This window comes from Palaemon carinicauda, chromosome 30 (genome assembly GCF_036898095.1).
Source record: "Palaemon carinicauda isolate YSFRI2023 chromosome 30, ASM3689809v2, whole genome shotgun sequence".
NCBI classification, from domain to species: Eukaryota; Metazoa; Arthropoda; class Malacostraca; order Decapoda; family Palaemonidae; genus Palaemon; species Palaemon carinicauda.
The window spans coordinates 15,913,600-15,938,158 of NC_090754.1; the positions used below are offsets into that span (position 1 = coordinate 15,913,600).

Below are 24,559 nucleotides of genomic sequence, written 5' to 3' on the forward strand. Positions count from 1 at the left end.
ACATATTCTGCTTGAACGTACACATCTGTATCTTCACTGTCAAGTACAACTGCCCCATTAAAGTTCCCCGCCCCGAGCTTGGCATAGCAGAGAACATCATTGTGTCAGCCTCTGGATGTCTGAAAATAAAGTCTGTGTTTGCCACACCAGTGCTTACATTGGTTGCTCTTTCTCCCTCACAGTAGATTATTCCAAATCACATCATAGAAGCTTGGGCTTTTAGCTGTTCCCTGAGGAGCTTTTCCAGTCTGATCTTGTTCCCTGATTTGACCATCAATTGGTTAAACTCAGCAACTCCTGAGAATGTGTCTGTGGGCTTTGGAAAAACGTTTGAAATATGTGCATGTTTTGCTACCCTTCCATCCTGATCATCATCCTTGATGCTGAAAGGAAGTTCATACTTGTCGTTGATAAGAATGATGTAGGGGCTTGCATTGGCATGGCGTGAGAAAAGGATCTTGCAGATCTTTTCTAGATAGTCCTTCCAGCAGTACTTTGAGCCATCTCATGTCTCTGCCTCACGGTCCTTTGATGTGGGAGTGGCTATCTTCCAGATCATATCCATGACGACAATGCTGACGTAGTTTTCTGGTTCTTGAACAACTGAGTCAAGGTTAAACTGATCCAAGAGCTTGCTCTTCATTGTTTTGCGCATTGACCCGTCTGCATTGTACAGAGACAAGCACTCCTCAGTCACTCTTCCCTCAATGGCTGACCCAAGTGTGAGCATGCCTGATCCTTCTGCAAGGTCCACCAGGGCCGCCAGACCCGACCTCTCCATCTGAGCCACTTTCAAAGGCGTACCTGCTGGTGCACAAATCTGTTCACTGGCAAAGCACTGCCTTTTATTCTTGTGAATGCTTGCAGTGAGTGGCTGTGTTTTCGCGAATACTCGCTCGTTCAGGGGAGTTTCAACCTGATCTTGGCCATCTTGAAAAGCAGTGTTGAAGTCTTGTACTAGCTGTGGAGAATCAACCAGACCAGACTGCAGTGACCTCAGTGAAAATGATGAGTTTTCAAATGATTCAGCGCTAAATTCTTTCATGTAGTATTGTAGATCCTCAATTGCTTGCTCATCATTCTTCTTCCTCGCTAGTTGACACTCAAGATGTTTCTTGTTGTGACGCTCACATTTGACATTCTGCTTCATTGCAGCCTTTACTCTGGCCACATTGTTTATATTCCTTATTGTAGAGAACAGTTGCTTCCCGTTTTGCAAAAGGCAAAGCCATCCTTGTTTCAGATTCATGGTTGTTTCGATCCAGAGGTCAAGTGGTTGACAGGAGTAAGGTAGACCTGTTCTAGACTGGGCAAAGTGATTGTTAAAGAAAACCTTTTGCTCATTTGGCAAAGAAGACAACATTGCCCAGTAATCTGGCAGCCACCTTCAATAATCAAGGTTGTTGCATGCCATCAGTCCAGGTAACATGCTGTAAGTTGAGGATATGTACCCCTGTCCATTTCTAGCATAGCACGCATCAAGATTCTGTACAAGAAGGTCTGACAACTCTATGAACAAAAGCCAAAAGTCCCCTATGTCAGTACCAGGTTTCTCATAAACACTGTTGATCAAAGTCTTCATGTAATCGTCATTTTCAAGGTCAGAGTGAGGATCGTGAAGTGCCTCTTGTGTTTCGGTGAGTGCGTTATGCAGAATGTCCAGCTTCTCTTTCACATTTTCTGACAGGAGTAGGGTAGACCTGTTCTAGACTGGGCAAAGTGATTGTTAAAGAAAACCTTTTGCTCATTTGACAAAGAAGACAACATTGCCTAGTAATCTGGCAGCCACCTTCCATAATCATGGTTGTTGTATGCCATCAGTCCAGGCAACATGCTGTATGTTGAGGATATGTACTTCTGTCCATTTTTGGCATGGCACGCATCAAGATTCTCTACAAGAGAGTTTGACAACTCTATGAACAAAAGCCAAAAGTCCCCTATGCCAGTACCAGGTTTCTCATAAACTCTGTTGATCAAAGTCTTCATGTAATCGTCATTTTCAAGGTCAGAGTTTGGATCGTGAAGTGTCTCTTGTGTTTCTGTGAGTGCGTTACGCAGAATGTCCAGCTTCTCTTTCACATTTGCTGACAGTTCCTCATGCTCAAGAATGTCTCTTAGCCGAAGGTGGATAAGAGCCTCTCTCCAAGCTATGATGCAGTGCACACCACGCCAGGGAATGTTTGCCTTGTAGTGCTTGGTCCTCAGAACTATCCATCACCACTCCTGCTGATACCAAAGTGTCTGCCATCCCAGAGCCTTGAATCTCTTATATATAGCATGCATGTACGACATCTGTTGGTGGAAAGCACCAATGATGGGGGTGATATTCTTAAACAATTCTAGATTCTCTGCCTTGAGTTGGACAATTGTCTTATAGGTGGGTAGATCTCCAATGAGAAAGAAGAATGGGATTTTCTTCTTGCGCATTGTTTTCACTAGCTTTGTCATGATATCATGTATCACTGATTTGCTTGGGGTTCATTATAGGTGGTTTGAAAGTAGGCCTTGCTCTTGTTGGGTGGTGGAGAGTGGCAGGGTTGGGCACCGCTGTATGCTGGAACACGTTGCTCATGTGGTAGGGGTCTTGTACCGTCATTGTTGGTGCAGGACATTGCATGTATAACAGAGCGAGCACATTGCACTGTGCCATTCCCTGGTGGGTTTACCCAGGCACGAATTGGTGGCTCGCTGGTACTGCCAGGGGGTCATCTGTATTGTTGAACATGTGTGATCTCTCTACATTTTCTTGTCAGCTGTTCAGAGATCTGCCAAGCCTGACAAAAGGCACTTCATCTGGTTTCCTTTTGTAGCTTTCTGGCTGCACATATATGACATTAGTTCTGTGAGTGCTGCACTGCCTGCCATAGTATCTAACTTGAGGTTGTCATTGTCAACAGTAACAATGGTCGGCTTGCTATCTGTGATCTCTGGTGAGCAGGTGCCTGACACCTCAACATCCTTAAGTGCCCAGTGGTCATAGAGGAGAAGTGCATCTGAGTAGCTGATGCAGACACCATTCTTGTGAAGTGTGTCCACCAAGTCTTTACTCCTTGTCATACCATGAACAGTGAGGCCAAGGTTAACTGAAGTTGAGGTGCGCTGTCCAGTGACGTAGTAGGTTATTATGGAGGCCAGGCTGAGTGTGGCAGGACTGAGTTCAACAGTTTTTCTTGTAAGTTGTTTTAACAAAGCCAACAACTGCAGTAGTTCCTCACATACCTCTTCAGCTTCTTCAAGATGGTCAATGCGAGGTAGCCATGGAACAGTAGATGTGTCTTTGATCTTTTTTGACAGGCGTGGTGCTAGGCTTTGAATGAGCTGCTCATCAGTGATGCCAAGGGACAAAATAGCAGCTTTAATATAGTCACCCCCTCCCGCAGTGTCATTCACCCATGGACTCTTCTTCTTTGCGTTGCCTTCTTGGAAACCAATTTTGTCCTGATACTCATTTAGGAGCAGACGTTTGATGTAGGACAACTTAACTTCGCCCACTGGATAACCATAGTTTGTAGTCTGCTAAAAGAGACTACAATAAACGGATCTCACGCTCAGCAAAGATGACGGTATCCACGTGTCTAAAGAACAAATTGTTCGCAACTGACATACCCACATTCTGATGATGCATTCATTCACTTTTTTCAAACTTCAGGTGGCTTACATACTTTCTCCAGCAGTTATGGTGATACATAATGTCTGTTACAAAAGGGTCTGATACCGCTGATGTGGACTCGACAAATCGTGAGAGACGATCCCGCAACTCTTCATCTTCTATTAAAACTGTGTGGCGTTTGAAGGAGAGCCATGCCGAGTGTGTGTTTATTCTGAGCATCTTGCCCTTTGCTCTATTTGGATGCTTCGTTTCCTCACCTTTTAGACACCATACTCAATTTGTTTTCTCGATGAGTGATCCACCCACAGAAGAACGCAGGCGCTTAGCAGGCAATAGTCCCTCTGTCTCATCATCACACAGAGCTGGCATTTCAGAACTTGATGTTTGACTTGTTCTTGGAACAATGTCACTTTCGTTCCCTTTGCGTCGTCGAGACTTTTCAACCTTGTCTGAAGATGATATTGATATGTAGCATCCTTGGTGCATGTAATAATTTGCAGGCTCATCTTGCCATGAAGTGGTGCTGTAAATATCACCATACCTATCAAGTCCTGACCATCTTTCAGACTTTTACTCTAGACACTCCCATTTTCCTTGGCTGATGGTATCTGAGGACTTACAGGTCTTCCCACATTTCAGTACACATTCATATGACATCTTGCTGACAATATCTATTTGAAATGTCTTGAGTATTACACTTATTCAGTCTTGATCCTCTTTTAATAGTATGGAAGTAAGGAAGCAGTACCAGAAACATTGACCTGAAACAAAAGAAATTATCTTAGCGGGGTGAATTTGAATGTGAAGAACAGTTCAAATCAATAAAATAACATCAGAAATGAATTCCCCATGCCAAAAACCCAATAAAACATATTTTGTACAGCACTCTAAGACAAACCCGGAAAAAGTTAATTTTTTGAACAGGCGACGGCGGCCATTTTGAGTTCAGGGGTCTCAAAAGTGATGCCCACACTTTTGACAGGGGCATGGGGGCTGAATTTCCTTTTTTTATTCCTTCAAGATGTACCTCCGCTTTCAGTGGTCACGGAACTTATGAAAATGATCCAACTAATATGCATATACAGTACATGTATATATATATATATATATATATATATATATATATATATATATATATATATATATATATATATATATATATATATATATATATATATATATATATATATATATATATATATATACACACACACACACACACATATATATATATATATATATATATATATATATATATATATATATATATATATATATATATATATATATATATATACATATGGAGCATTAGGTATGCTCTTTTCAATATTTACATTATTTAAACTCTGATCTCTTGTTTTCAAAAGGCAATTTTTGGCTTAGTATGATAACTTCTTTATAAGTAAGTGTTTGCTCAGTATAACAAATAAAATTATACAATATTAAAGTATATCTTTCCAAAAGGTTTAATTAAGATGTAAAATTACTTTAAGTAATGTCTGTCAAATTATCAATATAATTATTATTATTATTATTATTATTATTATTATTATTATTATTATTATTATTATTATTATTTGCTAAGTTCCAACCCTAGTTTGAAAAGCAGGATTCTATAAGCCTAAAGGCTCCAACAGGGAAAAATAACCCAGTGATGAAATGAAACAAGTAAATATGTAAAATATAGAAGTAATGAACAATCAAAGCAAACTATTTTAAGAACAGTAAAAACATTAAAATAAATCTTTCATATAGAAAATGTAAAACTTCAAAAAACAAGAGGAAGAGAGATAAGATAAAATAGTGAGCCCGAGTGTACCGTCAAGCAAGAGAAGTGGTAATAGAAAACATAATTTCATAGCAACATTTTAAACGAAAATTAAGTAAAGTTTTCCCATAAATCTTTTATATATAAACAATAAAACTTCAAAAAAGAAGAGGGGAGATAAGATAGAAGAGTGTGCCAAAGTGTTCCCTTAAGGAGGAGAACTGATGAAAGTTATCATAATTAAGAGAGAGAGAAAAAAAAATCAAATTTCAAAATTTTCTAACATTTCAAAAAATTTTAAAAAATTATATTTCAGATTTTTGAAAATTTCAAAACATTGGAAAAAAATTCAAGTTTTCAATCTTCAAAACTTAAAAAAATTAAATGAAAAATTCCGAATAAGAAATTTTCAAAATATTAAAAAAAAAAATCAAATATAAAATTTTACAAAAAGAAAAAAAATCGAATAAAAATAAAGTAAATTTTTTTCCATTTCATAATCCTTAGATCCCTCTACAACCCAAGCTCCATCACAGGCTCCTGCTGCGGCAATGGATGTTGCGGGAGAAGCCCCTTGGGTTAACCCAGTCTACCAACAGCAAAGGTTGGTGGGCGTCAATGCAGATTACCTCCTCAGGGAAGAAATCAACGTCCCTTCAGGGACCAGAATCACCTGGTACAAGAACAACGTTACCATTCACCAGGTCAGTTACAGGTTAAAAACCACTTCTAGTTTCAGGTCAGTTACAAGTTAAAAACCACCTCTAGTTTCAGGTCAGTTACAAGTTAAAAACCATCTCTAGTTTCAGGCCAGTTACTAGTTAAAAAATACCTCTAGTTTCAGGTGAGTTTCTAGTTAGAAAACACATTTCGTTTCAGGTCAGTTACATGTTAAAAACCGCCTCTAGTTTCAGGTCAGTTACAAGTTAAAAACCACCTCTAGTTTCAGGTCAGTTACAAGTTAAAAACCACCTCTAGTTTCAGGTCAGTTACAAGTTAAAAACCACCTCTAGTTTCAGGTCAGTTACAAGTTAAAAACCACCTCTAGTTTCAGGTCAGTTACAAGTTAAAAACCATCTCTAGTTTCAGGCCAGTTACTAGTTAAAAAAAAACCTCTAGTTTCAGGTGAGTTACTAGTTAGAAAACACATTTCGTTTCAGGTCAGTTACAAGTTAAAAACCACCTCTAGTTTCAGTGCAGTTACAAGTTAAAAACCCCTCTAGTTTAAGGTCTTAAAAGTTAAAAACCACCTCTAGTTTCAGGTCAGTTACAAATTAAAAACCACCTCTAGATTTAGGTCAGTTACAAGTTAAAAATCACCTCTAGTTTCTGGCAAGTTACTTGTTAAAAAACCACCTCTAGTTTAAGGTCAGTTACAAGTTAGAAACCACCTTTAGTTCCAGGTCAGTTACAAATTAAAAACACCTCTAGTTTCAAGTCAGTTACAAGTTAAAAAACATCTCTAGTTTCAGGCCAGTTGCTAGTTAAAAAACCACCTCTAGTTTCAGGTCTAGTTTCCGGCCAGTTAGTATTTAAAAACACCTATAGTTTCAGGTCAGTTACAAGGTAGAAACCCCCTCTAGTTTCAGGCCAGTTACTAGTTAAAAAAACACCTTTAGTTTCAGGTCAGTTACTAGTTAAAAACCACCTCTAGTTTCAGGTCAGCTACTAGTAAAAAAATCACCTCTAGTTTCAGGTCAGTTACAAATTAACAACCACCTTTGGTTTCAGGTCGTTTATAATTTAAAAACCACCCCAATTTTCAGGTCAGTTACTAGTTAAATAAAAACCTCTAGTTTCAGGTTGTTGTAAGTTAAAACCCAGCTCTAGTATAAGGTCAGTTACAAGTTAGAGACCATCTCTAGTTTCAGGACGGTTACAAGTTAAAAACCAACGCTAGATTCAGGTTAGTTACAATTTAAAAACCACCTTTAGTTTAAGGTCAGTTACAAGTTAGAAACTACCTTTAGTTTAAGGGTAGTTACAAGTTGAAAACCACCTCCAGTTTCAGGTCAGTTACAAGTTAAAAACCACCTCTAGTTTCAGGTCAGTTGCAAGTGAAAATCCACCTTTATTTTCAGGCCAGTTAATAGTTAAAAAACCACCTCTAGTTTCAGGTCAGTTACTAGTTAAAAACCACCTTTAGTTTCAGGTCAGTTTCAAGTTAAAATATACCTCTAGTGTCAGGCTAGTTACTAGTTAAAAAAACAACGTTAAGTTTCACTTCAGTTACATGTTAAAAACAATCTCTAGTTTCAAGCCAGTTACTAGTTAAATACCATCTCTAGTTTCAAGCCAGTTACTAGTTAAAAAAAACCCTCTAGTTTCAGCTCAGTTAAAAGTTAAAACCACCTCTAGTTTCAGGTCAGTTACCAGTTAAAATCACCTCTAGTTTCAGGTCATTTACTAGTTAAAAAACATCTCTAGTTTCAGGTCAGTTACTAGTTAAAAATATCTCTAGTTCCAGGTCAGTTACAAGTTAAAAAATACCTCTAGTTTCAGGCCAGTTACTAGTTAAAAAACCACCTCTAGTTTCAGATCAGTTACAAGTTAAAAACAATCCTCTAATTTCAGGTCAGTTACTAGTTAAAAACCATCTCTAGTTTCAGGTCAGTTGCAAGTTAAAACACACGTCTAGGTTCAAGTCAATTACTAGTTTAAAAACTGCCTCTAGTTTCAGGCTAGTTACTAGTTAAAAACATCTCTAGTTTCAGGTCAATTACAAGTTAAAAACCACTTCTAGTTTCAGGCCAGTTACAAGTTAAAACAACATCTAGTTTCTTGTTTGTTGGTTTAAGGTTTAAAGGTCGCTCGTCAATGTCAGAGGCAAGGGGCAATGATATTCCCCTATCAAGCAGGACAATGGCTCTAGAGACTGACCATGTATATATATATATATATATATATATATATATATATATATATATATATATATATATATATATATATATATGATCAATGCTGAAGACCCCATCCTTCCAAGCTAGGACCAAGAAGGACAAGGCAATGGCTGCCGATGACTCAGCAGGTATATGTATAGGCTCCCACAAACACCTATACTTAGCTCACAAAGATAATGAGCTCATTTGTAACGTTAAGGGAACAAGTTGGTTGACGTTGGGGTGGGGTGGGGTTGGTGGTTGGGGGTTTGGATGGAGACCTGGATAGGATCTTACTGGATGGAGAGTATCTGTCTCTGCTTGGTCCGAGAGAGGGAGGGAGTCACTGGACAAGGTTGGACCGTTAATTTGACTGTAGTAGATAAGAACTTCTTTTGGGAAATACAAAATGTTAAATATTATCAACTTAAAAGTAAATTGTTACCTTTTGAAATAATCTTGAATTAATTTTTTACCTTTTGAAGTTATCATGAATTATTTTGTTACCTTTTGAAGTAATAATGAAGTAATTTGTTACCTTTGCTACTTTTCAGAATGTTAATAACAACTTGGCTAGGTCGTCGCTCAACTCATCTCGTCTTGTGGTATCAACCAAGGTCTATATCGACTGTGCCAAAATCACTGATGGAGTAAGTTTTCTAAACTTTGTTATTAAGCAAAAAAGAAATGTAAGCTTTGATCATATTATTCAGTGAGAATATACAAATTCACATATATTTTACTGTCACTGATTTAATGGTAATAACTTTCATATGTACTGTACACTTTATTAATTTTTCATTAGGGACTTTACACACTGCAGTTGGATATACCTAATAGGAGTTATAACTGGCATCGTAACTACGCCGTCATTATTGTTGGTAAGTGATTCGATAACTTTCTTGATAATGAAAATTCATTCCTAATTGGAGGAGATTAATAGTTAATAGTCTATCGTTTGAAGACATTATTCAATAATGAAACTAAAGAATGAGATAGAGAGGTAAGTCAAGTTTCCTCCCTGCAATACACATGCAAAGAAATGTTTTCAGATCTTACGATGTAATGCATAACGCGATAGGCCTCTACGTAATTCCATTTGAAGCTACAGGATCTATTTATCATCTCCCTTTTGCCTACACCCTAATGCCATAGGTTCTGTACCATGGTCTTCCACTGCCTTGGGTTAGAGTTCTCTTGCTTTAGGGTACACTCGGGCACATTATTCTATTTCATTTCTCTTTCTCTTGTTTCGTTCAAGTTTATATAGTTTATATAGGAAATTTTTATTTTAATATTGTTACTGTTCTTACAATATTTAATTTTCCTTGTTTCTTTTCCTCACTGAGTTATTTTCCCTGTTGGAGCCCCTTGGGCTTATAGCATCCTGCTTTTCCAACAAGGGTTGTAGCTTAGCAAGTAATAATAATAATAAGGGGCAAAAAATATTATGAAATAGTTGAAGTAGGTGAAGATGTAATAGAAAACTATATGAGAATTTTGTGGAAAATTTTGATGTTTTTGTTGTTGGAGATTGCCTGGCCAAACACTGGCTTTTGCAATCTTGCAGCCCGTAGATGTTTTGGTAGGATTTATTGGGATAGGTGGTTGGGATGGGGGATATTCGGCAACATTTATTTTAGGATATTGGGATAGGTTTTGGGTTATGCTGGGTTGATTTGAGAAAGAAGTAGGTGATTGTGGGAAGGGGATGCCTTCCCAAGAGCGTACTAGCTCCAGTCTTACTTAGAGAAAAAGAATTATAGTAGTAAGTCCCGATAAGTAGGAGAGCTCGGGAAGGAGTTGAAAAGTTTTAGTTGGAGATGTTGATATAGGTGAAGTAAAAAAAAACTTCATAGTGGTTTAAGCTTAAGTTGTGAGATGGAGGGATAGTGTGAGATTTCAGCTGAGTGAGAGAGAGCTGAAAGGAGGGAATTGTAGTAGTTTTAGTAGTAGAGATAGGATGGAATAAAAAATTCCTGTACCTGTGAATATTAAAAAGAAAAAAAGGTAAAAATAAAGGTTACTTATGATTTGATTTATTGAGACTTTCAAAGGTGGTTGGGAAGGATGCCTGACCTGGGAAAAGAGAGGTTGAAGGTGAAAAAGATGCTTGATATCAAAAAGACCGCCGACGGCTCCGTTTCCATCTTCAATCGTTGAAGAAAGGACGGGAAGGCAAAACTGTCTACTTATAAGGAGTACGAGTTATTGCCCCCAGCCGCCAGCACCCGTTCTGATTCCAGCAAGGGAGATTAGCTGAGAGCAGAGAAAGATATGTTGGAAGCCAAAAAGACTGCCGACGACTTCGACCCCATTTTCAAGCTGAAAACAGGACGGGAAGACAAAACTGTCTCCTTATAAGGAGTACGAGTTGTTGCCCTCAGCAGCCAACAATCGTTCCTCTCCCAACTTAGAAGTTGCAGGGGGGATAAGATGGTTCCTTTTCAATTTCCGCTTAGATTGCTGGTTGGCGTTGTTGCAACGTTATCTCGGTGGAGGGTAGCTGCGGAGAAAGGCTGAGAGGGTGTTATGATTGTCAATTATGTGTTTGACAACTTCTGTTGCTGTTGCAGGATTGTTGGGATTAAGATCCTGCCGAAGAAGGCTTGTTTCCTGACATTGCTGTAGATAGTGCTATAGAGGTTCTTCTGTGTCTTGATTACAGTACTGGCACGGTCTTATTGGTCTATGCTGTGCTGCAGGGTCCTCGTCGTTATCTGAGATAATTTGCCAGTTGCATAGACATCCCAGTCGCAGTCTGCAGATGATTACTGCGTCCTGGCGGGGTGTTTGTCTTGCAATTGGGTGTGGTAATATGTTTGTTGCTTCAATATACCACTTTGCAGATCTTGATCCATCTAGGAAGGCTCTCCTTACTTCACTAGTCTTTTGGATATTGCAGTAGGCAGTAATTTGATTCTTGATGGTTTTTAATGAAGGTTGTAGAGTAATGCTAATGGTTTGGCACATTAAGGCCGATTTGGCTAGGTGATCTGCCTCGTCGTTGCCAGAGATTCCTGTATGGCTTTGAATCTAATTCAATGTAACTTGCCTGTTGTTTCTTTGGTGGAACAAGGCTAAGAATTGAATTGCAGTGATGAGGTAAACATTCTCTGTAGGTTCCTTGTTGCTGAGGGCCAGAATGGCTCCTCTGGAATCTCTATGGATCGTTGTGTTCCCATCTTGTTGGTTGGCAGAATGTTTTAAAGCTTTTGCAATGGCCACTAGTTCAGTTTGCAGTGTGGAAGCATGGTTGGAAAGTCTCCAGTTTTCTTTATATCCTGATGTTGAGATAACTACAGCGGCTGCTGCAGGGATTGCACGGTCTACTGATCCATCCGTGTAGTAGGTGTGATGCGCAGGTGTATTCCTGATTGCCTTTTTTGCAGCTTCAGTGAGTTGTTCTGGTGCGCAGAGAGCCTTGCTTGCTGCTGGTAGGATGGTGTAGTTGTTTTTAATAGGTTAGCTGAGCCCGAGGGGCAGGAGGGCTGTATCCATCATGCTTTTGTTGTCCCTTAGTTTTGTGAGCCTCATTTTGCATCTGCATCCTTCTGAGTGTATCCAGTATTTTTTTTTTTTTTTTTTTTTTTTTTTTTTTTTTTTTTTTTTTGCATGGGAATTTGGCGGATCCAATTCTTCAGCGAGAGGTAGAAGTCTTTTTATTTTATTGTTTAATGGGCTTTTTCTGTCTGCAATGATTGACTCGAATATAATGCTGCTATTCCTAATGTCAATCCTAGCTGACAGGGGAATTAGGTTGGTTTCTGCTCTAAGTAAGCAGAGTCTTGTCCACATTAGAAGGCCACTAATGAGTCTCATGGCATTGTTTTGGACTTCTTATAATGATGCTTTTTGAGTGTCAGTCAATGCAGTGAGTGTGGGTGCTGCATAATCGATGTGGGATCGAATTGCTTGTAGGTAAAACAGTCTTAGGAGGTTATTTGATACTCCTTGTTTTAGGGAGTTCATTCGTTTCATGGCTGATAGACGAATCTTTGTCTTCTCTCTGAGGTAGGTTACTTCATTGGCTAGTGATAGGGTTTTGCTAATGATTACCCCAAGGTACATGAATTGACTCACCCATTCTATGTCTTCTCCCCTCAGTGTAAGGTTCTGAGGGTTTTGCGAGTGTCTTATAGCCATTGCTTTTGCTTTGTTGGTGTTGATCTTTAGGCCAAGTTCATTGCATTTGGCTTGGATCATGTCAAGTGCTTTTTGAGTGGCATTTCTTGCATGAACTTTATGTGGACATACTATGCATATATCGTCGGCATATATGAAAATTTCCACCACATTTAGGAGGTTTAAAGTGGCTAAGTTCTCCATTAGCAGATTGAAAAGGTAGGGGCTTAGTATGCCTGCTTGTGGTATACCGTTTTCTAGGGGGATGAAATCAGTGGTTTTTCCTTGGAAAGTGACTCTGGCTTCTCGGTTCAGTGTGTAGTTTCAAGTCCAGGCCAGTATGTGTCCTTTCACTCTTTTTTCAACAAGTGTGAAGAGTATAGCTGGTGAGCTGGCTAGCTCAAAGGCTTTCTCGAGATCGAGGAATATGACAAAGGCTTTTTTGTCATTAATTGTTGAGAGGACATCTGCAATGCATTCTTGAGTGCCTATGCCGCTTCTGTAGGCATATACTGTAGGAGATGATGTTGATGGCCTATTTTCCACTGCAGTCTGTTGAGTACCATTCTCTCAGCTACTTTCCCTGTGCAGCTTATCAAAGCTATTGGTCGGTAGGTGTCTGGCTCCTTGGGTTTTGGAATTGGTTTGGTGTCCTGCTGGTTCCATGTGGTTGGACGTAGTCTTTCCGTGTGTGTCCTGTTAATCAAATGCAAGTAGACCAATTTGGCATGGTTTCCCATGTTCCTCAGCCTGCTGTATGTGATGAGGTTGGCTCCGGGGGCAGTGTCCTTCCTGCCTTTTTATGAGGGCCGTGTTAAATTCCTCCATGGTGTAGGGGTGATCAGTATCATCTACCATGTTGCAGGCGGCTTCAATGATGTTGTTCCTGATTGGGAGCAGTGTTCTCTGCCTGTTTATAGTTTGCAGAGGTAAATTTGTGCTTTTTGCTCTGTCTACAAAGTTGTTAGCAATCCTCTTGGCTTCAGCTAATGGGTCTGGGTGTGTGACTCTAGGTGTATTATACTTCCAAGAGACTTTGTTAAACCAGCCCCATATCTTGGCTAGGGAAGTGCTGAAGTTGACCTCGTTGCACCATGAGTACCATTTGTCTATTTCTATTTCTAGTGATACTTGCACAGAATGCTTAATGATCTCTACAAGTAAATTATGTAGCTCATCTGTTCTGTGTCTTCTGAGAAGTTTTCTGATCCTTTTTATTCTAGCATTCATTTATTTGATGCAACTGTTATAGTACCAGGCATCGGCATGTTTCTTGTCAGAGTTCTTTTTTGGTGGCATGGAAACACTGACTGCTACCTCTAGTTGTTTGCTGAAGTCGATTGATAGGGTGGAGATATCATTGTGAGGGTTTTTGATATATTCTTGAGCCCACTCTGTCACAGCTGTTTCGAACTTTTCCCAGTTAGCAAACTCTGGGTTCCACCTTTTTTGGGGGTGGAGGAGGAGGGGGGTATTTCTCCAATTCAAGTTTAACTTTAATGGCAAGGTGGTCACTAATTAGTACAGGATGTAGTTGCCATTTAGCGCCTCTTTGTATGGCACTGGAGAGGAAGGTGAGATCTAGGCGACCTCCTTTTAGATGGGTGGCATCTGTGACGTTGTTAAGCAGTGCTACATCAGGATATTCTTGCAATAGGGCATGCAAGTGTCTGCCTGTTTGATTTGTTTCTGATATTGAGTTCAGGAACTGGTGATGAGCGTTGAAGTCGCCTGCAATAATTGAGTCATCATCTGAGGCTGCGCCGAAGAGCGCCTCCGCATTGATGCTTTTTGCTGGGGACTTGTAGATGTTGTGGACTGTTAGCGTTGTAGCTAGCAGAGATAACTGGACACTAAGAGTCTCTGCCTCTGTTCCACAGTCTATGCTTGGTAGTAATTTGGAGGGGATGCTGCTTTTGAAAAGGGTGGTTAGTCCTCTTGTCGTTGGTGATAGATACGTTGTGTACACTTTGTATCTTGAGAACGCAAATGGTATGTTCTCATTAAGCAGAGTTTCTTGCAGTATGATAATGTCAGGGTCTTGCACTGAGGTTTAAGATTGGAGGAATGTAAACTTGTTTCGAAGTCCGCAAACGTTCCATTGGAGCACTTTCACTTGGGTGTTTTGGTTGTTGCAAGTGGTTGTATTAGGCTCATTTGCAGGAGGATCTATGAAGGGAATTGAGATCTTATTTCCCGGGAGGCGTTGTCAAACACGAAGTCATCAAGAGACTCCTGCGGGATCGCAAGAAGTTGCGAAGGATATTGCTGATGGCTGCTAACAGAGCAGCCATAGGGCAAGCAGAGAGGTCGTACTCACTGCTGTCAATGATTGGAGGACATTTGGAGGGGCGTGAGGCGCTTGCTTTGCTTGTGACGCTGGAGCTAGGTAGGTTGGGGAATTCTTTTAAGGAGTAGGAAGTGTTGGGTGTATGAGTTATAGGTGCGGAGAAGGATGAGGTAGGTTTTTTTGGCTGGGTGGTATTGGGAGGATTGGTTAGAGAGGTAAATCTTGAAGGTGAGTGAGTGCGAGGAGTATGGGTTGGGTATCGTTTTGCCTTAGGAGGAGGTTTGGGAGGACGTTGAGGTTTAAGTGCTTGAGGGGGAGTTAGTGGAGAGGGAAGTTCAGGAATGGCATGTCTGGAAGGGTTAGGATTTTGTTGGGAGGTGTGGTTGGATAGTAGAAGGTTGTGTTTGATTGGAGGTGGCTGCGTTCGACGTTGCTGACGTGGGTGGAGGTTGTATTGGTGGTCTGCTCCCTGGTGGTCTGCAATACGCTGAAGTCTGTGGGGACATCTATCATGCTAAGCATGATGGGATCCTCCACAGTTTGGGCAGCACGTGGTAGTTTTGTGCCCTGCCTTGTGCCTGGCAATACAATGGACAGTAGGGTGCAGTCTGCTGCTGCAAACTCCACAGATCTCCGGACCTGTGCAGCAGCTTTTGTGGTGGCCAAACTTCTGACACCGGAAGCATCTTAGTGGCTCATTGAAGTACTCTTCGGTGCGGAATGTGCCTCAGAGGCCGAAGGAGTGCTGAGGAGGACGAGATCCTTTGAAGACAGCCTCCAATTTAGGGGATCTCCCTCCAGCTTTCCCTTCACATATCTTGACAGTGATGATGGAGGGATGTTGGAGCACAGGTTCCAGTGGCAGGTCGAGGTCATATACTATGATGATAGGGGTAGGCCTTTTATTGATGTCAAGCTTGAGCACATTATCCTGCTGCTCAGGTAGGTCTTGGTGGGCTCATCTTTGGCTGTTATGACCAACTGTCCCCTGCAGTTGGGACGTATGGTCATGTTAAGGTGATGATTGCTTGCATCCATGGCGACTATGGGTCCTGGAGTTAGTCTAAACTTGGTGTCTTCAGTTGTTGTTTACTGTGAAGGTGGCTCCTGAGTGGGGTTGTTTTCGGTCTCCACTTCTTCTTTCGCCGCTGGTGGGCAATTTGAGGTCTACTCTGGGTAGTCTCTCGAGGTTCCAGGGACTAGTTCCATTGCAGGAGACTTAAGTAGGTTTTTATGGCTCCTCAAAGTAAGGCATCTTGGCTTTTTTATCCTGCCTTTCTCCACTCTAGTTCGAGGGGAGGAGGTGGGGATAGGGGAAGAACCCCTTTCTGCCATTGCAGATACACAATGGTAGTCTTCAGCTGTCGAAAGGTGTTTGTTTCAGGTGTTGTCTCAATAAAAAAAGTAAAGAGAAATAAAGTATCAAAGCACAGTTCAATTTATGAACTCGCGAAAAATTAAAAAGATCTACGGGCAAAGGACCTAAGATTTTAGTTACTCGATCTTTTCACTAGCTTGTTGGTGATAAAGATGAATTTTGATGACTTTCCACAATACACTTTTTCTTCCTTGATGGTCATTACTAAAGGAGGTTGGCCTCTAATTCTTCTCCCTAAAGGTATCCAAATTTTGGCCTCGCATTTTTGTGAGTGAAAAGTAGACCATTTATATAAAAAAAAGTTATGTTAAAAAGCGTTCATTCATATATATATATATATGTATATATATATATATATATATATATATATATATATATATATATATATATGTATATATATATATTTATATATATATATATATATATATATATATATATATATATATATATATATATATATATATATATATATATACATATATTATAGGCTTTCATTGAAAGCTAAATTTATTAGAAAGATACTCTGATGGCTTATATATATATATATATATATATATATATAAATATATATATATATATATATATATATATATATATATATATATATATATATATATATATATATATATATATATATATATATATATATATATATATATATATATATATATATATATGCACACACACACACAAACACACACACACACACATATATATATATATATATATATATATATATATACATATATAAATATATACATATGTATATATATAAATATAATATATATAATTTATATATATATATATATATATATATATATATATATATATATATATATATAAATATAATATATATAATTTATATATATATATATATATATATATATATATATATATATATATATATATAATATATATATATATATATATATATATATATATATATATATACTGTATATATACATATATATATATATATATCTTCAGTTTTGAATAAAAAAAAAATTTCCAATTATTGTCGACATGTAACATGCATAGTTATACATTTTTGATATATGATTGATTTAGTTTCATTAGTTAATTTTTCTAATTAACTTCACAACAGGTGTCCTTATCTAGATTTTCCTGTATTTTTATTTTTGTAATTTCTTATTGTAATTTTGACTTGAATTCCTTTATTTCAAAATTCTCGTGTTAACACAAACCTCGTAACTGCGAATGATGAGTGAGTAACTGTTAAATGAATTAAAGGAGAATGAAGGAAGAAAAAGAAGAGGATTAAAAGGAGAATGGAGGAAGAGAAAGAACAGGATTAAAACGAAAATGAAAGAAGAGAAAGAACAGGATTAAAAGGGGAATGAAGGAAGAGAAAGAAGAGGGAATAAAATGGATGAAATGACTATCAAATCATAAGGACACGAAAATCTCTTGTAGGTAGGAGCGGTATTCCCGGAGTATCCTGCAGATTCTCAGCCAATGAGATGGCCTACATTCCTCGTATTTACCAATATGCCAAGCGGGCCTATGTCTCCGTGGGGGAAAGCATTGTCTTGCCCTGTGGCTTCAAAGGGCTCCTCGCAGACGTGGCTTGGTATGTTAACAACACACGGATCTCCTCTGACCAACAACACGAGGTATGTATAAAGGTTATTGCAAAAGGTATTATTATTATTATTATTATTATTATTATTATTATTATTATTATTATTAAAAGTTAAGCTATAACCCTAGTTAGAAAAGCAAGATGATATAAGCCTAAAGGCTCCAACAAGGAAAAATAGCCCAGTGAGGAAAGGAAACAAGGAATAAATAAACTATAGTAGAAAATTAAACAATCATAATAAAATATTTCAAGAACAGTAACTACCTTAATTAGATCCTTCACATAAAAAAAAAAAAAAAAAAAAAAAAGAGAGAGAAATAAGAGAACTCTAATCCAAGGCAATGGAAGACCATGGTACAGAAGCTATAGCAATACCCAAGACCTGAGAACAATGGTTTGATTTTGGAGTGTCCTTCTCCTAGAAGAGTTGCTTACCATAGCTTATTGGTTGATCTTATTTTGAACTTGTTGTTTAATCTCTTCTGGCAATGTTCATTGTGGAATGATCTTCCTAATCGGGTACTTGAATCGGTAAAACTTCAAAAGTTAAAACTTGCAGCAAATGTTTTTATGTTCAACAGGCTGACATATGTCTTTTTTCTTACAATGTATAAGAAATATCTGTTTTGATGCTCTTACTGTTTTTGAAAGATTTTATTCAATTGTTCATTATTTCTCATATCGTTGTTTTATTTCCGTATTTCCTTTCCCCACACGGATATTTTTCACTGTTGGAGCCCTTGGGATTATAGCATCTTGGTTTTCGAAATAGAGTTGTTGCTTAGCTAACAACAACAACAACAACAACAACAATAATAATACTAATAATAATAATAATAATAATAATAATAATAATAATAATAATAATAATAATAATAATAATAATAATAACTCCTTTTCCAAAGTTTAGAATAACGAGAACATAAAAACAGTTTCCGAACTGGAATGAAGAGAAAATAATATAGTTAAGTATTGCCTATGACTGTTTTGATGTCTGTTTTAATGATTGTGTTAATTTGCAGACAATGCCAGGTGGTGACCTAATGATTCGCCAGACAAGTGCGTCTGAAACTACCCATTACACTTGCTTGGTATGGAGTACAGCTTATGCAAATCTGCATGATCGTGTAAACACTGCTGTTTACGTACAGGTAAGAACACTAACTTTTCTTCTCAAATATTGCTGTCTACGTACAGGTAAGAACATTAACTTTTCTTCTCAAATACGGCTGTCTACGTATAGGTAAGAACACTAACTTTTCTTCTCAAATACTGCCGTCTACGTACAGGTAAGAACACTAACTTTCCTTCTCAAATACTGCTGTCTACATACAGGTAAGAACACTAACTTTTCTTCTCAAATACTGCTGTCTAAGTTCAGGTAAGAACACTAACTTTTCTTCTCAAATACTGCTGTCTAAGTTCAGGTAAGAACACTAACTTTTCTTCTCAAATACTGCTGTCTTGGTACAGGTAAGAACACTATCTTTTCTTCTCAAATACTGCTGTCTACGTACAGGTAAGCACAATAACTTTTCTTCTCCAACACTAGTGTTTATGTACAGGTAAGAACACTAACATTTCTTCTCAAATATTGCTGTCTACGTACAGGTAAGAACACTAACTTTTCTTCTCAAATACTGCTGTCTACATATAGGTAACAACACTAACTTTTCTTCTCAAATATTGCTGTCTACGTACAGGTAAGAACACTAACTTTTCTTCTCAAATATTGCTGTCTACGTACCGGTAAGAACACTAACTTTTCTTCTCAAATACTGCTGTCTACATACAGGTAAGAACACTAACTTTTCTTCTCAAATATTGCTGTCTACGTACAGGTAAGAACATTAACTTTTCTTCTCAAACACTAGTGTTTATGTACAGGTAAGAACACTAACCTTTCTTCTCAAATATTGCTGTCTACGTACAGGTAAGAACACTAACTTTTCTTCTCAAATACGGCTGTCTACGTACAGGTAAGAACACTAACTTTTCTTCTCAAATATTGCTGTCTACGTACAGGTAAGAACACTAACTTTTCTTATCAAACACTGTTGTTTATGTACAGGTAAGAACACTAACTTTTCTTCTCAAATACTGCTGTCTACATACAGGTAAGAACACTAACTTTTCTTCTCAAATACTGCTGTCTACGTACAGGTAAGCACACTAACTTTTCTTCTCAAATACTGCTGTCTTCGTATAGGTAAGAACGCTAACTTTTCTTCTCAAATACGGCTGTCTACGTACAGGTAAGAACACTAACTTTTCTTCTCAAATATTGCTGTCTACGTACAGGTAAGAACACTAACTTTTCTTACCAAACACTGTTGTTTATGTACAGGTAAGAACACTAACTTTTCTTCTTAAATACTGGTGTCTACATACAGGTGAGAACACTAACCTTTCTTCTCAAATACTGCTGTCTATGTACTGGTAAGAACACTAACTTTTCTTCTCAAATAATGCTGTCTTCGTACAGGTAAGAACACTAACTTTTCTTCTCAAATACTGCTGTCTACGTACAGGTAAGCACACTAACTTTTCTTCTCAAACACTGTTGTTTATGTACAGGTAGGAACACTAACTTTTCTTCTCAAATATTGCTGTCTACGTACAGGTAAGAACACTAACTTTTCTTCTCAAATATTGCTGTCTACTTACAGGTAAGAACACTAACTTTTCTTATCAAACACTGTTGTTTATGTACAGGTAAGAACACTAACTTTTCTTCTCAAATACTGCTGTCTACGTACAGGTAAGAACACTAACTTTTCCTACTTTGGGTCAAGTCGAATATTTAATACGATAACACTACCATCTCTTCGTTTTAGAGAATCGCTTTCAACAGTTACCTATATTTCATTACAATATCTCTCTTCCTCTTGTTTTATTTTGAATTTTTTTATAGTTTATATATGTAAGATCTATTGTAATGTTGTTAAAGTTCTTAAGATATCTTACTTTATTTGTTCATTACTTTTCTTACAGTTTTTTATTTCCTTATTTCATTTCCTCACTGGGTTATTTTTCCTTGTAGGGGCCCTTGGGCTTATAGCATCCTGCTTTTCCAACTAGCTTAGCTTGTGATAATAATAATAATAATAATAATAATAATAATAATAATAATAATAATAATAATAATAATAATAATAACTGTGAAAATATGATAGTTTCTAACAAGGGAAAGTAGAGGAGACATCGTGATATAAGATATTTTTATGTCTTCAAAAGTCACAAGGCTTTTTAAGTATAAGATATATGGCATCAGATTTAGCTTTTTTTCTTTTATTGGTTACTTTGATTCTTTTATCAGAATTTTCTTTAGTTTGAAATACAAATCAAACGATAAGACATATAATGTCTCACTTATGGCAATAATATTAGTGGGTTAAACGAGACCTGCAAGAAGGAACACCTGGAGATAAAAAAAAAAAAAAAAAAAATATCTAAAAAAAACCTGTTGGAATCAGTTTAAAGAATTATAACATTTTGACTTGATAACAGTAATAACAGTGATAGTATTATTGATAGTAGATATGATGATACAGGAAGTTCGTAACCTACGAACTTATCAGGTTCCAAGAAGCTGTTTGGAAGTCAAATTTTGTTAAATTTAGACCTAGGCTTCACATAACTCACAGGCTTACGCTTTTCAGTTGTGATAGTCACCAAATAGTCCCGTTTCATATTGCAAACGTCATCTTACTTATTCCTTTGAATTATATAATATAGTTTATTATAATATTTCATCATGAACTTTGGATTCGTTTTGTTACTCCAAATGTTTGTAAGTCGAACGTTTGCAAGTTGAGGACCTTCTGTAAGTATATTAATTCCTTTTCTTTCTATTTCAGGAATAAGAATCTATGAAGAATGTTCTCTAGCCTTCTCTCTCTAAAGATGACCGGACCTCCATAAGACGTTTCAAGATTCATTGGATTCTCTTCAACAAAACCTTTAGTTTGTTATTGGATGAGTGACAGTCAACTCCTGAAGCAGTGATAATCAACTCCTGAAAGAATCTTCTGTAGTGACAGTCTGTCTCAAGTGCTTCTGACCTCAGCAACAAATGTAAACCTTTTCGGACCTCTGGCACCAAAGCGGTGCAATATGTGCGAGCGAGCAGTTAGGTTGTAATTGAGAGGCTATGTGAATGCAACTAAATTTTATTAAACAATCATTGAGTTTATATACTGCGACTTGCGAGGAAGAACGTCACAAAAATTCAAACATGATAAGGCATGAGCTAGCATAACACATGTTGGTCTATTAACAGTGCAGGGAAGAACGGATGATAAGATAAAAATCAGTGTATGAGCGGTACAAATTCATCACACAAGAGAATAGATGACCATTTTTTTAAGAAACATTTTCGTAGACTATCTTATGTGTTGACATATTTTCCGCTATAGTGAGTTCCGCATAAGATATTTGCAAACAAACTGTCTCTCTAATATTTGGTAGATAGATGCAAAATCAATGTTATCAAAAACTCGATTAAGAAGAGAATAAACCTTGTTGCAGCTTTTCCTGAGTTTTCCCTTATTGAGTATTTTTCCTCTATTCACTTGGTTTTAGGGGAATCAGTCTGAGGTAAACCGGTTGCCTACTGTCTTACAACTTAAAAACATGAGCCAATAGTTTATCTTGACTGATAGGACCTCCAAATAGTGCGTGGTCGAGTTGCACTCTATGAAAAATTAACATAGTAATCACACACACAGACATATATAATATATATATATATATATATATATATATATATATATATATATATATATATATATATATATATATATATATATATATATATATGTATATATATATATATATATATATATATATATATATATATATATATATATATATATATATATATAGCAGCACTAACTAAGAGGGAAATAGTACCTGGGAAGGAAACACAGCTGTACACTTAACCAATATTCGATGAACGCCAACCGAGAAGCGCTACCAATAATTTCTGCGATGGCTAATTATTATTATTATTATTATTATTATTATTATTATTATTATTATTATTATTATTATTATTATTATTATTATTATAATTAAGCTACAACCCTAGTTAGAAAGGAGGATGCTATAAGCCCAAGGGCTCCAACAGGGAAAATAGCCAGTGAGGAAAGGAAACAAGGAAAAATTAAATATTTTACATACAGTAACATTGAAATAAATATTTCCTATATACAATATAAAAACTTAAACAAAACAAGAAGAAGAAAGATATGATAGAATAGAATAGTTTGCCCGAGTGTACCCTTGAGTAAAAGAACTCTAACCCAAGACAGTGGAAGGCCATGGTACAGAGGCAATGGCATTACTCAAGACTAGAGAACAATGGTTTTCTTTTCGAGTGTCATTCTCCCAGAAGAGCGGCTTACCATAGCTAAAGAGTCTCTTCTACCCTTGCTAAGAGGAAAGTAGCCACTGGCCAATTACAGTGCAGTAGTTAACCCCATGAGCAAAGAAGATTGTTTAGTAATCTCAGAGTTGTCAGCCTGACTATTCGTTGTATGTGTATGAAAATGGAAAATGAACCGTAATTAGAGAGAAGGATCCAATACAGTACTGTCTTTCGTGTCAAAGGACCCCATAACTCTCTAGTGGTTGTATCTCAACGGGTGTCTGGTGTTGTGTCCAACCTACTACATAAAAGCAATACTTAACTCTTTTTCCTTTTGGCTTGACCAGAAGGTCGCCTTTTAGTGACGAATTGTCAGCCATCGATACCATGACTGAGATTTCACGGTAACTATTAAATTATCATATTTCCTGAAAATTGCAATCTGCTCTTGGTTGACAGATAGATACTAGCACATAGTGTAACGCCAAACTTATTTGTCAAATAAAACTAAAGTTAGAAAACTCATCTTCGATTGTTATGATGCATGACAGCAAAAACGCCACTTCTCTTGTTAGTCTATCATAAGCCTTCTCTAGATCTACAGGAGCACATAATATGAGCTTTAGGCATCCCTCTAGCCATTTTTCTTGTAGCTGACTTACTATAAACATGTCATCCACAGTCCCTCTCCCCTTCATGAATCCGTACTGCTGTTTCTCAATCGTTACAATCTCTCTCAATCTCTTATCTAGTGCCCTCTCAAAAACTGTCAACCCATGCTCTGTTAGTATAATTCCAATGTAGTTACAACAGTTCATGATTTACATTTTTGCTTAAATATAGATACCATTAAACTCTCCCCAGTATTTAGGCATTATTTCATCTTCCCATATCGCACTTAATAAATCCATATTCATCACCCAACCCCCTGCAGCTAATATCTGATATTCTGATGGACCTGCTACTTTACCTTTTTCCCTTTTACTGAATGGCCGCTTTGCTTTTGTATTTCATATCTCAATTAATGGCCCCTCCACCATTTATGCTTCTCCACGCTCCTCTCTCTCCCTTAGTTTCAATATTCAATTGTAGTTCAAAATATTTTCTCCATAAACCCCTTGATGTCTTCATCACTATGGAATATATTTCCATCAATATCCCTGATGAGTGACAGTTATCCCAAATCTTGTCTTTGCCTTTTCTTCAAGTTTGAAATCTTATAGATGTTCTTTCCTCCTTTCCCTGTTACAAGTCTTTCATTCAATTGCTCATCCACTCATACAATAACTATACCTACTTGCTATCTAGAATCTTTTTCAGTTTGTCTTTAATGTTCCACTGCTCCCTACTCATGCCTTACGTCCCAGTCATTGAGCGCCTTTGATTTGTTTTTAACTGACTTTTGCCAATCTCTGTCCTACCACCACATTCCTTCTTTCAACACACCATATTAGCTGTTTTTTTTTTTCACTAATTTCTTTGTTTCGTCTACACCTTTGTTTCATGCCCACCCAGATATTTTCAACTGTGTTAAT

The 24,559-nt window shown here is 37.3% G+C and overlaps 1 protein-coding gene across 1 annotated transcript in view; it reads left to right on the forward strand.

Moving 5' to 3' along the window:
• LOC137623675 (uncharacterized) overlaps nucleotides 1-22,154 on the forward strand; it is a 28,046-nt gene extending 5,892 nt beyond the window's left edge. The window contains exons 4-9 of the mRNA XM_068354503.1: nucleotides 5,886-6,082; nucleotides 8,812-8,907; nucleotides 9,063-9,138; nucleotides 17,485-17,684; nucleotides 18,676-18,804; nucleotides 21,514-22,154. Coding sequence (XP_068210604.1) covers nucleotides 5,886-6,082; nucleotides 8,812-8,907; nucleotides 9,063-9,138; nucleotides 17,485-17,684; nucleotides 18,676-18,804; nucleotides 21,514-21,519 — 704 coding nt within the window. The 3' untranslated portion in view covers nucleotides 21,520-22,154. The remainder of the gene's footprint in view (nucleotides 1-5,885; nucleotides 6,083-8,811; nucleotides 8,908-9,062; nucleotides 9,139-17,484; nucleotides 17,685-18,675; nucleotides 18,805-21,513) is intronic.
• Nucleotides 22,155-24,559: the final 2,405 nt, after the last annotated feature.